The 16,302-nt window shown below is 39.4% G+C and overlaps 1 protein-coding gene across 1 annotated transcript in view; it reads right to left on the bottom strand.

Annotated features, from left to right (window-relative positions):
• Positions 1-16,302, bottom strand: part of LOC132988064 (rho GTPase-activating protein 26-like) — an 82,496-nt gene that overhangs the window by 38,465 nt on the left and 27,729 nt on the right. Inside the window, exons 2-4 of the mRNA XM_061055179.1 lie at positions 6,574-6,669; positions 4,526-4,587; positions 3,560-3,631 (exon numbers count right to left, since the gene is read on the bottom strand). Of these exons, the coding sequence (XP_060911162.1) occupies positions 3,560-3,631; positions 4,526-4,587; positions 6,574-6,669 (230 nt within the window). The remainder of the gene's footprint in view (positions 1-3,559; positions 3,632-4,525; positions 4,588-6,573; positions 6,670-16,302) is intronic.

The following is a 16,302-nucleotide window of genomic DNA, read 5'->3' as shown; positions in this document are numbered from 1 at the left end:
AATTCCAATAAGATGCTTCACTTTGAAGGCCTTGCATGCTTGCTCACTGTCACACAATGTTAATAGAAACCCCTGTGCTGTCCTACTATGACCTGTCCAAACATCTGCTGTGGAGAACACAACTCAGGACTGACATGTTTAATCACCGAAGAGTAATGTGTCATGGATTTGTAGAGTTCTCGTAGTATATTTTGTTTTTCCAACTCCTCTTAAGAAATGCTATGCACCTTGTAAGTCTAACCTCAGACAAGCAGATGATATCAGCCCCTCTTTCAGTCTTATGGCACAAGTGTTTCTCTGCTAAGCCCGTCTGAACAGAAAGAATCAGTACTGTGGGCCAAAAGGAGGAACAGACAGCAGCTGCAGATCCCATCAGAGATGACGAATGTTCCTTTTAACAACAAGGCCTCTGTTCTAAGTCTTCCTCTTTCACTTTTTCATCTTAACGGAGGTAATCAAGTCTCAAATAACTGAAGCTGCATCCATCCCATGTGTCCCTAATTATAAGTTTAATTACAAATATTTGATTTAAAGTATCAATTCATTGGTTTTTAAAAATCTACTAATTGTACAATTTCCAGTGTTGGGTACAAAAGCCGGTGTTTGGGGGCCTGTGACCTAGTGTTTATATCTCATGCCTCATGTACATAGGCCGTAGTCCTCATCGCAGCAGCCGTGGGTTCAAATCCGACCTCGGCCCTTTGCTGCATGTTTACCCAACCCTCTCCTCTCAACATTTCCTGTCTCTCTTTACCCGTCATATCCAATAAAGGCAACAAAAAACAAAAAAAAGATTGTTATTTTTCTCTCATTCACAGTACCAAGTTGTACCTAATCTTTTTTTTTAAACTAGAAGGCATATGATGGTATATTTAAATGTAATTCCATTGGCAGCCAGTAGGTGGCAATCTCCTCCCAGTATGATTGTAAACTAACGATTCTCTAAGTCTATTTCCAGCCCTGCCACCAGTCTGACTCATCACACACACAACTAAGTTTGACTACACACACCACTGCTGCGTCATGGCGACAATTATAAGGAAGTCCCAGTGAAACATGACGCAGCATGAAACATCATCACACCCTGACTGTTTCTGCAGACAGCATATGGTATGAAACTTTTTGGGAATCCGTTCACTTCGATAAAGAAGTAATGTGCATATGCTATAGAATCCTCCCTGTTTTAAATGTGATTAAAATGATGTGAACATGACTGCACGGCTGACTGAAATACTCATTACTCATAGTAAATTTACATAAGGACACAAACACCTGTAATCAACATTTTTTGAGTAAGGTGATCTTTTGAGACACTTCATCTTGAATGTGTTTATCCCGAAAGGTTTTATTGTGCAATTACAGCAATTATGCACTTTTTTTATTTTAATTCAGAAAGGCCTAACATTACCAGCTTGTTTTAGAGTGGATGGTTGCCACAATCAAACACATATTAAGACCCATGCCAAATATTTGAATTCCTTCAATTCTATGGTGAATGAGATTACTTCCCTGATTTCATGTTTTCCTTCAATAAACAGTTTTAAATATATTCGGCCTCTACGGCATCCACCTACTAAAACACAGGACGAGGAGCTGTGGAGTAAAGGTGAAACTGTGCCAGGCAAAGATGTGATCGGTTCTTTTAGGGTTAAACTGGGATTAGTACATCGCTCATGCCGACCTTACTGCAAAGACTACGCGTTCACTTCTTTTAATCCGGCCATCATGTCACAATTAAACAATGCCCTGCTATAAAGGGAGGGATCTGCAGAATTTACACGATTAACATGTTTAAGGCTGCATATATCTGAGGAACCCCTGTGGCTTCTCAGCTGTGACTTCTCCATGACCTGTAGCGAAGAGATTTCAAATATAGCATCTATACTGTGTTGGGAAAGAGATTACCCCAACATACAGTATACTACTCGTCCTTAAACATGACTTGGTTTTCGGTTGTGTGATGTTTTTTAAGGCTGTAGAGAAAATAATTAAGTTCAAAAGGTCAAATTAACAATATTCTTACAGTTAAATAAGTTTAAATCCTCCTGGTAAGCTACTTGATGAAGTGTTTCCATAGTCTCCTGTATGTTCACTGAAGATTTACACACTGTTACATTAAAACAACACGGGCCGTGCAGTGAGGGAGCCCTGCTGGCCGATGAGACCCCCCACAGTTGAGATCAGTGATTTATGGCAGGATTATGTTGCCTCTAATCTCCTATTCAGGTCATTTAGCCGTGCTGCAGACCTTGATAGACATTAATGAACAATCTATCAAGAGGAGGGAGAGACTCTTAGACATGCAGTAAATATTCTCTATATGCAATAAAAAAAACTGGTTTTCATTACAAACCTGTCTTAAAAGGGACTTTCCCAAAGTCTCTCAGTGAAAGCTCTGTGTGTGACTGCTGCACTGTGCTAACCACTGACAGGGATGGTGCAATAAATCTAGAGCATTTGACAATGTCATTCAAAGTTACACATCTGCAGAATACAAAATGTTATATGATTGCATTGTTTCTGTCTGCAAGACATAGCACAAATTCTTTGTTGTAGTGTACAGATGTGTGTACATTTCACTGTATGGAACCAAGAATAAATTACTAGAAAATCAGAGAAGGGATCTAGTAATAAGTAAAAAAAAATATCACAGTCTTTTTGTGCTACTCTCTCTTACAAATTCTGGAATTATCTTGCAGTCGAGTCTGGTCCTATTAAAACTTTATTGCAGTTTAATGTAGATTTAAATACACAAAGGCCAGGTTAGCAGAGGAAGTGCCATCGTTTCTGCAGCCGCTGCAATCAAATCATTTAAAGGAAAATTAAATAAGAATATACTAACTACAAACTATACAATAAATAAGAATTCTACCAATAATTTACCAATAAATCCCTTTATTTATACATCTTTGCAATATTTCCAAGATGCATGGATAAAATAAAAACTCCAGTTTTCAAAATAAGATGAAGTGCATTGATTCAAGTGGTGATGGATACTTTATGATCCTTTGTTGTTCAAGCCGCAAAATTTAAACCGTCAGGTCCAATAAAAGTGTTTATAGCACATCAGTAACAACATACAATGTTCTGAGCTCTTGACATAAGTCCTATAGTAGTCCTTTAAAGTTAAAACAATCTTTACTAAAACTGATATTGGGGGACAAGGCGTCTCCTGAAGCAAGGCATGATGCAAAAAGAACGACTCAGAAGTGGCTGAAGAAGCAACAGACTCCCCTATACGAAGCTAAAATTGTTTGCCTCCGCTCCCTTTGCCCTTCTGCAGAATAAATACCAGGGGGCTGGCAGGAGAAACTTGAGATAAAGTCAGAGGGAAAAATCTGACTGTTTGCGTTCACACATGCAGCTCCTCCTGCAAACTTCAGGAGTTTTGTCCAAGTGTGAAAGCACTATAATGGTGTGCTCCTAGCAGCTGCAAAAGCACTAAAAGGATTTTTATTGATTTGCTGATCAATCTTTTCCTGCCAGTAAATCAATATTGAAGCACAAGAGAAGACATTTTTGTCACCAGTCCAGTGGCTGTGCATTAATGCTTCCTCACCTTAGCTGCACTGATTTGTTCTTTTCTGAACCGCTCCAGAGGCATAATCAGCACATCACTGGCATTCTCAATCTGTGGGACAAACACACACATACTCCAATATTACAGACAAACAAGTACACATTACAGACATCTCTCAAATTACACTGTGGTTTATACGGTATTATTTCTGCTCAATTATGACAATTCACTGGGGTTAGAGAGAGCAGCAACACAGCCTATCTGTGAATAATACATGATGCCAGCAGTGATGCACATTTCTAGGAATGCATCAAGGTGGGGAAAAAAATGAACTTAAGTACTCCAGGGACAATGTCTTAGTTATCCAGATTATAAAATGATGTACGAGTTGGTTGACTAATCAACTCTGAGGGATCAGCAGTGAATTATGGGCCCAAATGATGACATTTTCTCATACACATAATAATTTTGGAGAGGAAAAGTTTTACTGCAAGCAGATATGAAAGAAGACAAGATACATTTCAAGGTTGAAGTAAAAAAAAAACGAATCTTTGTGAATTTTTTACTTATTGTTCACCAGTTAGTTTTCAGATCTACTCAAGAGGCTGTTTTCTTGCATCAAACTTTAATTAAAGAAACATTAACATTATTCTACATTAGATATCAATTATAGCCGATGTAGAATGATGATGCTCTGCTACATGTGCTGCAGACAGTGCTGGAAGCATTGTGACCAATGAAGTGGAAGTCAACTCTCTTTGACACACTACGAGATGACACCATTTGTTTACCACTTCCAAGCATTGTTATTTCTTTAATATTCCTTATAAACGTATCGATCTAATAAACAATGGCCAATAATATCAGCTGAACAGGGGGAAAAAAACGTTTTTTTAGCTGTATTTTGTAACCTGCTGAGTAATATCAAGCCTTATTTGTGAAACAGTTTCCACTCTCTTCTAGCAGTCATCTTCAATATTCACCATTATCTGCAAATACACTTACCATGCGTGTCCTTTCGTCCTCCAGGTTCTGTAGCACGGCTGCAAACTCCTGCAGAGACTTGGCTGAGGACAGACATGTTGGAAGAGAGATAGCCATAAAAGACAGAGAAAGGAGAGAGAGCGTCAGATGGAATTTGAAATAGTGCTGTTGAGACAAGCAAACAGAAAGCGTTTGGAGAAAGTTGGCATGAGGCGGTGCGGATGAAGCTTTTGTTTCTGCTCTTGGACCTCTCACTCATGACACAGCAGAGTAATTAACTGGAGATGAAACCGCAATTTAGAGGGTTCGTTTCTATGGTGCTTTCACAGCGAGCACAGCTCACTGCTTGTATCCTCGCTTGCTGGCAAGAGAGGCATGGCTACATTGTTTGGGGTCAGAGTTTCCACTTCAATTGCCTCCATCGCTGTCCAACACTTCTCTCTCATACACACACACACACACACGCACACGCACACAGACATCAACTGAGCACGTGCAGCTTGTTGAAATCACACATGCAAACACACAGAGCATGGAGTTCATTCCTTCATGATCCCATTTTGACAAATACACTTAAACCCATTCTGTTCTTCAACATCAAGAAGACTTGCTTCTTGGAAGTTAGATTCAACTTTGGAAGAGCAGAACCTGCAGGACTGTGGAAGGAATGCAATGAAAAAGAGTGCAATTCTTTAACGAAGCTCGTAAAATGCAGTTAAACTTTCGGTAGGCTCAATCACACATTTTTCATTGATGCCGTAGAAAATAAAAAAATGTTACATTGAGACAGAAATAGACTCAGAAAAGATCACAAAAGCTATATTCAAAAGTTTTCTGTAAGCAAGCTGCTTTTAAGCATTTAACAAACGGTTTCTTAAGACTGATCCATATGGAGTATCCAGTATATAGTAGATATTAGTTTAGACATAGGTATGACTATGAAAATGGTGCAGGGGTGCAGCCCAGTTGAACAGCAAGCTGTTCAGGAAAGATAGCCAGGGTTAGTTAAACAACAGTAGAGGGCGGGTCAGCCCAGTGAGGAGCTACAGCCTGCACAGACACAGCCAAGCAGCAGGAGAGGGTGTGGCAGCTGTTGCATGTTTCACACAGAGACTGTGGGCTGCAAGGCCGGGATGAGTACATAGAATTAATTATTATTTTTTGTTCATCAATAATACACAAAAAGGATCCCACGTTGTGCTCATGTTCACCCTTGTGTTGGGTTGAGCATCAGCATGAAGAGTATCATATGTGTTAGACGAAAGAGTACTTCAAATACAACAAGAGCAGAATTTAGGAGTACGTCAAACCTTTTTAAAGGCTTAAGAAACATGTCACTTCAAGTTGAACACTTAAAAAAATGTAATTGCTGGGGCGCCAGTAGCATAATGGTTTAGTGAACTCGCCCCACATAGAGAGGCTATAGTTCTCCAAGCAGGTGGCCAGGGTTCAAATCCAACCTGAGGCTACTTTCCCGCATGTCATTCCCCACTCTCTCTTTCCCTGATTTCTGACTCTTTTCACTGTCCTATCTCTAAAATGAAGGCATAAAAAGCCCCCCAAAAAACCTGTAATTTACCCTATTACAGTGGAAAGTTTATTTCAAGATAAGGAGTTTTTGAATATAAATGATACAAATCTGAGATAAAACACCAAAAGGAGTAAACAAAATGTATTTTTATTTTTATTGCAGACTAAAAAACTAGACTATCTTTAGTTGCAGAAATGACTCAATGAAAGCGTTCCTACTTTTTTACTAGATTTCTGAGCATACCCGTAAGGGAAAGGCTGGCAGTTCAATTGACGAGCCTCTTTTATACTCATTTTATAATTTGGCAATACATCCTGCTCATTACAGAATAAGCTTTGATACTAAAATGAATATGCAGACACAGTATAGCTTCCTCTACCACCGCACTGAAAACAAAGCTTGCCTTTTTGAATCAGCGCTGACACAACTTTTCTATTTCGGGCACGATAAACGACAGAGGAGTCCAGCGTCTATTTATACGCTTTCCTCTTCCAGGATAGAATTCAGAATAGACTGGATTGCATATCAGCAAGCTTACCAATGCATATTTCATCATCTGTCTCGGCGTCTCCGATACACTGGAATTTAAACTCGTTGAGAGACTCTGCGAACTTCCTCTTGGCTGTTGAGAGACCTGAGGGAAAGAGGAGAATAGAAAAGGGTTTGAGGTTTGCTTAAAACACAGTTCAGAAACAGCTTCATCAAAATGATTCAAGAGTCAGAAGAATCAAGCATGTCGTCAATATTGTTTCGATATGTTTCACTCTTCACCCTGCTTACTCTTCCATATGCAGATTGATATCGAGTAGAAATATGTTAAATGCAGACAGGTGGATACTGTGAGTAGATCCTCAGTGGCGTTAGTGATGAATGTTGACAGCTCATACATTGGGGTGTACTTTGTGTGTGTCTGCACATGCAAGTGTGCGCTGAATAGTGCAAAAAAAAAGTTCCATTAAACTGGGGGCACATGAGCCAAGTGAGGCAGTGAAAGGCCTCGGACAGACGGATGCCTTTCAAATAATACATGAGGCGCTAAGAGCTCCTAGGAGGCAGACACTCACGGCCAGTTTGGCTTCACTTCCATTTAGAGGCAGGGTCACACACAGCTACATTTCCAGTTGTTGGACAGACAGGCATAGGTTAGCCACATGTGCAGGATCAGAGTAGGGAGCGAAAGGAAAAAGGGGAAGAAAGAAATCGACACGTCTCATTACTCTCTATAAAAGTGATTGTAATGAAGAACAGGTATTTTGGATAATTATTCCTTCCTCTTCATGGCCCAAAATTATACAGACGAAATTAAAGTTACAGTACAGGAAAGTACATTAAGCAGAGAAGGATGCAGGAAATAACGAGAGAAAGAAAAGAGATGTTGGATCGTGAGACTTATTGAAAGACAGATGGGAGTCAGGGAAAGGACAGTGAGTGTGGAGAGAGAAGAAAGACAGAATGTAATTGGCCATGTTTATGTCAATACCACAGGTCGTCCGTGTGTGAGCGTGTGTATGTGTGTGTGTGTGTGTGTGTGTGTGTGTGTGTGTGTGTGTGTGTGTGTGTGTGTGTGTGTGTGGGTGCATGCATGCATGCGTGCGTGTGTGTGAGCGTGTGTAAAATTTCGGAAAGATCCTCTGCAACTTGCCAGTCGGAAAAATAAGCAGCTCCTGCAATTGCTGCCAGAAATGCTCACACTATTACTGGCACACTTACATGCACACACACAAACTCACAAACTATCTCACTTGGGACTGACTAAGAAGACCTCATAGAAAGTCAGTCTGCAGTGAGTCACAGCGGCTCCGTAGCGTCAAAATAACTTAAGTATGACCAAGTTGAGACCACACTCCAGCCATGAAGGATAAACTGTGGTTTTACAGATCCAGTGTGCTGGAGAAGAAAAAAATAAACCTACTGTTCTTCCAGTAGTCTCCTAATACGCTTTTTTTCAAACTTCATTCATGTTGTTACACATTAAAACTAGGCCTGTCAAATCATTTTTTTTAACCCAATTAAGCAGAAAATGTATTTTAATTATTATTAATTGCAATTTGAATCCTATGTTTGAAATTCCATGAGTTTGCATTTCAAAGTTGTTTTTGTCATGCTTTTATTTTGAATTTTTGCTTAAGCTAAGGGTACTTTACGTTCTGATCTGATACAAACTTTCTTTAAATTGGGAAGGAAATAAAGAACTTCCTGCAGAAGGTTACGACATAAACTAAACCACAGAAAAAAGAACTCGTTATCTCAAGTAATCAAAGGTGCATGAAAACGTGAAAACAGCCAAAAGAACTGGTGAAACCAGTGTTGATGTCACAAGGTGGATATTACTTTTGACTGGTCGACTTAGCTGTGTGGGAGTTTTGAAATGAGCAATTAAAAATGCAGTTGTGTTGTGCTTATCCATCACTGTGACTACAGGGAATCGCTGTAGTGGTTTACCCATGGTGTGCCTTAATAACCCCAATACTGTCCCGGGTCAATTTGACCTGAACAGTGGTAAAGGGTCCAAAAAGTGAACATAACACAAGGGTTAAAGTTCAACTATCATGCAAAATACAGTACACTTTAGCATGTTTTTCTAACACTCATATGTGTCTCTAGCCTGTCTACAACCCCCCCCCCCCAATTATTAGAAAACTCCATCCTCTCCGTCTTTTGCCTGCTCCACTGTTCAGAAAATGTGTGCTCAAACAGGCAGTTTGGAGATTTTACCTTTATGACATCACAAAGGGCAGTAACCCCTCCCCCAGCTAGGTGTTTTTGTTTGCCCACTGAGAGCACCTTTCCACCGTAAACAACTGAGCATGGAGCGAGAGAGCCAGAGCCACATCCCCTTTCAGAGAGGCACGGTCGGACACAGCAAATTTACATTTAAAGCTACAGACACAGAAACAGGCTGTTCTGAGTAGGGCTGAAATAGAGGGGTTTATAGGCTTGATAAAATACAGGACCAGAGTAGATTTATAACAAGAAGCCTCACAGACATGTTTGGGGGAGCTCTGAGATTCATATAAACTATATATAGTTTAGTTTAATATGTGACATTTAGGGACAAAATAGCTTGTGATTAATATGATTGTAAAAATGTGTATGTTAATTTCTAACAAGAAAAACGATAAGGACAGCCCTCCAAATTTTGTATTTGAATTGCCACACAAACGTTCTTCAGCGTGTGAACAGGAAACATTGTTTTTCAAACATCCACAGGTGTGATCAATTTATACTTTTTCCAAGATGAGCTCTCCTCCATCACAGTAGAGGGAGTCTCCATCCAACAACCCGCCCACAACACAAAACAACACCCAACCCACATGAGCTTCCTCAATAACGAGGTACTGTACATAGGCCATGCAAAGCACAATCACAAACAACAACCCAAAACAGGCAGTACTCAATACAAGCCGCACTCAATCTCAAGTCTTAAAGCCAGTAAAGAACCGCTGTGATCACTGATAAATGAAATCTCCTCATTTAAACCGTTCGGAATGAGGGTATGTTAATTTCTAGCCTTAACTGCATCAGGATTAACGTGTTAAAGCTGACAACCCTAAATAAAAAGAAAAATTAACTACAAAGTTGCAATGCAAATAAATGTCATTGAAATATAAATAAATATGATTAATTAAGATACTCAACCATTCCTCTTTCTATTAGAAACATGTCTAATGAGCACCTCAACTTTGTAAAACCGACGAGTTCATGCAAAAATATTGAATGTCATTATTTTCAAAGAGTTTCAAAGAGTTTTCAATCTCTGCCTGCAAACAAGAAACTGTTCTGTGTTAGAGCTTACTGTACTGTAGGGTGTTGAAGAATAGAAAAGAAAGAGCTCAATAGCATGTTGGTAAAACAGGTTTACATTTTCAAGTGTTTTTATCCACTGCTGTTATGTTAGTGACAGCATAGTGCACAACACGGTGAACACTCTGTAAGCTGCGCGCGCAGCACCTGGCAAAGTCATCTGTGAGACACTAGTACAGTACTGACTCAACAACTACTCTGAGTCAAAGCACTGCAGACATATCATTTTGAAATCTATAAAATGATGCACCTGATTGTGTGCACTTTCTAATTGTGCACCTGAAAGTGTGCACCTGTAGGTGTCCATTTGACCGTGTTGCTGACCACGTAGATTTTTTCTTCTCCATTTTACACGGTCTGAATTGTATTTAACACCACAGGCACTTTCTCTCCTTTCCTTCCTTGAAGAATGACTCTGTAAACCATGTGTTCAAAACTGATGAGAAACAATCTTACAAGCTTTCATTTGTGTTTAGCTTGCTGGCCCTGGGAGTATGACTGACCGTACATTCTGGCAAACGATGTGATGAGGTAACATATGAATCTTTTCTGGCTCATACATGCAGATACATCATGCATGTCACACTGCTCCCCTTAGCCATGCATCGCTAGATTCTGGCAACTGTAGCAAATTGGACACACGCAAACATGCATTCAGGTTCCCATCTGTACACAACCACACACCAGGCCCAAGGGGGGCTCTATAGGCTCAATCAAACGGTGTTTCCAAATCAAAAACACAATATTGGCCTGCATGATCCGGATTTTTGCCAAAGTAAAATTGTTGTTTTTAATTAAGATAGAATTACATGCCGTCACAAGTACATTTTCCAGAGAGGTTTTCATGTAAAGAATGTCTACAGATGTAGTCAGTGCTGATGCTTTTCCATGTATGGTTGCTTCCATGCACTGGTTCAAATGTACAAGACCCAGGTGGAAAACATTCAGTAATCTACAGTAGTCAAACCTATCTACTTTAGGATAGGATCTCAGGGCTGGAAAAAAAAAGGGGAAATCAACTCTCTGCTTGTTTTGTACTGCTTCAAACGTATTGGCAATATACTAAGGAAGTATTAGGCCCAGATTTCCATGATGATGATATTCTTACCAAAGAGTGTCCGCATTACTACACTATATCATTTGTATTGCTGTGTCTGTCTGTTGTTTAAGTGACCCAAATTAACCATTCCATGAAAAATGTCTCAAATATCTTGAATATGCAATATTAGATTTACAGCTGACAGGGAGAAAAAAGACACATTGTTGGGTGCTCCCAGATGCAAGATGCCTTGAGGATGCTATGGTGTCACTGCTAACTAGTATTTGAGTGTGTGTGTGTGTGTGTGTGTGTGTGTGTGTGTGTGTGTGTGTTTTCAAGTCTGTGTTCAGGCAGGAAGGCCAGCAAAGGACACTGACAGCTAAAAATAGGTGACCCTGTTGACACATGCCTCTCAGTCCTCTTCCCATCTTCTCACACTTGTCCAACAGAAATCCCCCCATTCTTCTCTCTTTCACTTCCCCCCCTTAGTTTACAACCCAGGAGTCATACAACAAAAACAGTATTGTAATTACAACACATTCATGAATTCATAAATGAGTCAGAACAAAGCCTTTGTATGCTATGTCTATTAGACTTGTCATCTATGCATCGTGTTTTTTGCTTACAGATATTTATTAAATTTAGTTCTCTGATTTAAAAAAAAAAGAATGTTCACAGATCTTACAAACACTTTGGGCAGAACTTGAACATTCATTTCAATGGACATGAGACCAATGTTGGTGCATTTGTTTCAGCTCTCTAGGTTAAAAAAAGTGTAGTAAATTCTATCAGCTTGGAGTACAGCAAATAGGCGGACAAAAAAACAATTGGATCCAATGTGGTATTGTGAATCTAACAAACGGCATTGAAAATGGCTAAACTTTGACCAATCCATCACACTCTCAATAAGCTGCTGAGTGAACATGATGTGGGCTCTGACATTGTGATGCTACTGGTATTTCAGTACGTCATGAAGTGTGGCATATTAAGTCCAAAGGTGTACAGCACGAGGCAAAAAAATCTACTTTTGTTAGTCCTAATGTAGTCAATCCGTTCTGGAGTGTCACAGATTTACTTTAGACGATTTGCTTGTCATAGGATAAATGCTTAGTGGAATACAGACAGGCTAAAATATGACAGTCACATGCTCTGTCTGCAGTTTGATGACAAATGACATTTGCATGACAGGACCTCTGATACTGTTGGAATAGGACATGCTGCTCACAAAAGAGTGGGGAAACACACACACACACACACACACACACACACACACACACACACACGGCACTGTAAGCAACACAAAAAGGAATTTGTAATTAACCACGGCCATGCAGCAACACAGCACAACGACTGCAATGTGCATTAACTCACAAACACACATACACGCCTGAAAGAATGGGCCTGTGTGATATCAACAGGATATCCAGCAGTAGTCTGAACTCTGCAGTAGCTTTGTTCCACAAGCATGCGAATAGAAACGCTATTCATCAAGTGGGACAAATACACACACACACACACATTTACACTATTCATGTATGGAGACAATGACAGATTTCAGTCGCCTCATCAAATTCTTACATGACCCATAGAGTAAGAGTTAGAATTTCTGTATTCAATCACTTAGTGGAATACTGTGACATCTCTCTACACAAGCTGGTACTATTTTTTTTCATGACATTTATCCTTGTATACAATCTCACAATTTTACAGGATGCTACTTCCTCGACCGGCTATATTTAAATAACAATGGATTGGCAAACTTCAAGTGTCCGGCATTTTGAAATTACTGACTTTAGGACACTTTTGTTTTGATCTGAAAGAAATGTATGGCACAGCGTGACTATTGCTTTGTGGTTGGCATTGTTCCTGGACCAAATGTAACAGAGACATGAAGCATTTGACTTGAATTTACTTCCACACATGGCTTCCCTGGTTCAGTATTTATAGAGATGTATCATTTGTTAGCCAAATTCAAGTTACGCTGTATTTCATGTCTCAGCCCTGTTGGTTGGTAAAATGCATACAATTTTGTTATTGTAAGAAAATGCTTACATGTGCTATTTTTGTAAATGTGTTACTCATAAGGGATAAAACATATCAATCTTCACGACATCAAATATAATTTGTCTTTGCCCATCATGATCAGCTGGAAGCAGAGGATTATATATTATAACGTACAGTTAACAGTGACTTTTCTTTTCATCTCAGATAAAAACTGAAATACAGTTATTTGGTTCTCAAACTAGGATTTCTTGTTTCTTGACTCAGTTTCGCAGTAGACAGCTGCACTTACAGAGTGTGACTATTTCATAAATGTGATGGAACATGTGAACATCACCATGCTGCTGCCAAATCCCTTCACCACTTTTAGTGAATTCCTGTAAAACCAATCCTGATACCTGGCAGGCAACAACTTCCCCTCAGCCAAGTACTGTACAGCAATTTCTCTGCATGTGGCATGCATTGTATGTTTGTGTGTGCATTAGAGAGCTAGTCGAGAGGGTGAGCGAGTTACTCAAATGTCATCACTGTGGCATACTGATGGCTTTACGCTGAAATACATACATTTAATTGAATTCTTCTAAGTCTGAATTGAATACAACTACTGGTCAGGAACAGCTTGCAGTGGCTTTTAAAAGAAAAGAAAAAGTGCAATATGAGTGAATAGTTAATCATTGAACATTAACATTGAGTGCATGGCAAGGCTTTCCTGTTGACTATACAAGGTGACTTTGTCATTTAGCAGGAAGGAAACATTACTTCAATTGCAACAATAAGCCCCAGAAGCAGGGAAAGTGTTCAAAAGAGAAAGGACGAGGAAGTGTGGACGGCTTCTTTCGGGTGTTGTCATGGTGAGTGAAGGTTACGGGGAAAGCTGGGGTCTAAGGTCACCCTTGGTCTGTCCATTCTGCTCAGTCAGCTGCAGGGGAAGCACACAGGGTCAGAGCACATTGACGCACGACGTATAGAGTCTCATCGCTCTTCCTTTGCCAACTGAGAAGCGTATATTGGTGATTACGGTCAAATCTGGCCATGAATGTAGATCCTGTTACAGACCCACATTTCAGCTCCATCATCCCACTGTAATGCGATCCACAATCACAGCTGGAGAGCAGAAGAACATTAGGTCTTTACCAACTAATACCTTGTCATTATGTCCCTGCAGGCTTTTAACATGGGATTGATTTATGTTTAAAGGTCAAAGCTGAAATGCAGCCTCTTCAGTCCCGGCTTGCAGCATGGATAGTGTTAATCTTTAACGTCCACTTGAGAAATTGTTAGTGATATTGTACTCTAATTGCCCAAATACACTTAGTCAATGTTAATGCTTTGTTATTAGTTTCAGACCAAGACTGTTTCAACATTTTGTATGTTTGAGTTGGATGCAATAGCGATAACGTCATTTTAGAGATTCGAAAGAGAGAGTGAGAGATTGGCAAAGAAATGGAGAGAAGAGAAGGAAAACAGCTCAGAGTTGTATTTTATCTCATCACCTTTCAAAGGCGAGCTGGCTGACTGTATCGTAAATATGTCGTCAGTCCAAGCTGTTGCCAAGAGACCCCAAACAACCACCACAGTTCAGCTTACTATCGAGTAAAGAGGTGGGCACAGTGAAACAGAAGTGTAACTTTGTTAATCATGAATCTGTTAAACAATGTTTTTATCAGTTAATAATTCATTGAAGTTAAAGTCAAGTTAACTTTAAGCAGTGTTATCGAAAGACAACAAAGACATCAGCTTTTTGCAATGTCAATAGATTCCAAAAAAATTAAGAATAGATTCTTAAGTCCATGGTGACTTAAAACTCCAAATTACAAACATTGTTTGTCTGTATTGAAAATCTACAGATTTCAATATATCACCTCCCCCTCAGTGTGTTCTATCTTTATCACAGTTACACAACTGCTGTGTTTAAGTATCACTCATCCTATACTTTGCTAGAAATTTCAAGATCTAATCAAAACAACAGCTACAATCCAGGCACCTGTCAGACCGACAACAAAAACCGTCCTTTAAATCCAGCGAAAGATTTTATCTAAACACATCATCTCTGTACAGATCCACGGACTGCTTCAAAATGTCCACCTCTGTTCCCAATTCAACTTGTATTCTCTGTACTAATTCATGAACTCTGACCTTTCTCATTTGACAAATTAGGACCTTCACAGAGTATGTGCTCTGCTGTCCTCAAGATTCCCCCTTCAGAACAGGAGATTGGACTGTAAATATTGGACATATTTAATCATTTTAAATCTGCGCTACCCCCAATATCATTCCGATCAGGTCAGAACAATCTTTGCACACCTCACACACAAGGAAAATCTGACAGATTTCACCAGAAAAACTGCCGTAAATAGTACATAAAAAACGAGTTGCGTTGCTGAATATTCACACAAGCAATAACAAAAGCACTCTTTGTGTCATAGATCTATATTGGGAATCCACAATATTTGAAATCTAAGGCCTAATCTTAATACATTTTGTAACTGCAATATGCCTAAGTGTACCAGTTTCAATAAGATTATATATATATATATATTATTTAATAAATTGTTCTCAGTTTTAGATTCTATTAATTGTATTCTATTGAATTGTTAATGAAGTTGAAGTGTTGCTGGTGACCTCTTCTAAGCCTTTCACTCTTCATGCACCTTGTCAGTTGGTGAAGTTTGTTCCAGAAAATCCTCCTTTTCTTTAGTTTTAGATTCCAAAAAGAAAACAAAAGTAAGGTCACTGATATAGAATCTACTTTGAGTATTAAAATCTACATTTTCAGCAGCACGGTGACCACGAACCTGTTCTCCAGAACACACTTAAACTCAAAAGACTAGATGTTAAAACACGACTGGGCTCACCCGCAGTTTCTACATACCTCTCAATCAAATGCTAATTGCCGCCACTTGTATAAATATTCCTGCTGGTGGGTTAACTACAGGCCGACACACAAACCTGTGGTCCAATAGCTCAGTCATACCCCCCACCAGCTCTGTACGCCAGCCAGTCACTGTCAATGATGTTTTTAAACACAAAAAGCAATGATGAGGGAAATGAACAAATACTAAGGCCACAATTTAGTGCTCAAATGTGATGCCTGCTGCGTCTAAATATTTGTCCAGATGTGTAACAGTGAATTCAACTTGACAGCTGTTTGTTTTGTAGTGCATTCAGTAATATCTATGTCATTAGTTTAAGTAAAATGAATTCAACCAAAAATGCTGATTTATGCTCTTTATATGACAGCTTACAACTGTATAACCTCCATCTCATATATCCCTAAACATGTTTATGTACAGTATGTACAATGAACACACGAGGAAGACATACTCTATTAATCCACGGGAGGAAATTCAGTTTTCCACTTTGTTATTGAACATGCTACACATCATGTTGTGAATACCTGGTGCGAGCAGCGTCTCTGTGGAC

The sequence above is a fragment of the Labrus mixtus genome, chromosome 14, assembly GCF_963584025.1.
Source record: "Labrus mixtus chromosome 14, fLabMix1.1, whole genome shotgun sequence".
In the NCBI taxonomy this organism is placed as follows: Eukaryota; Metazoa; Chordata; class Actinopteri; order Labriformes; family Labridae; genus Labrus; species Labrus mixtus.
Note: the sequence above shows the minus strand (reverse complement) of the source record. Positions and strands in the feature narration are given on the sequence as shown.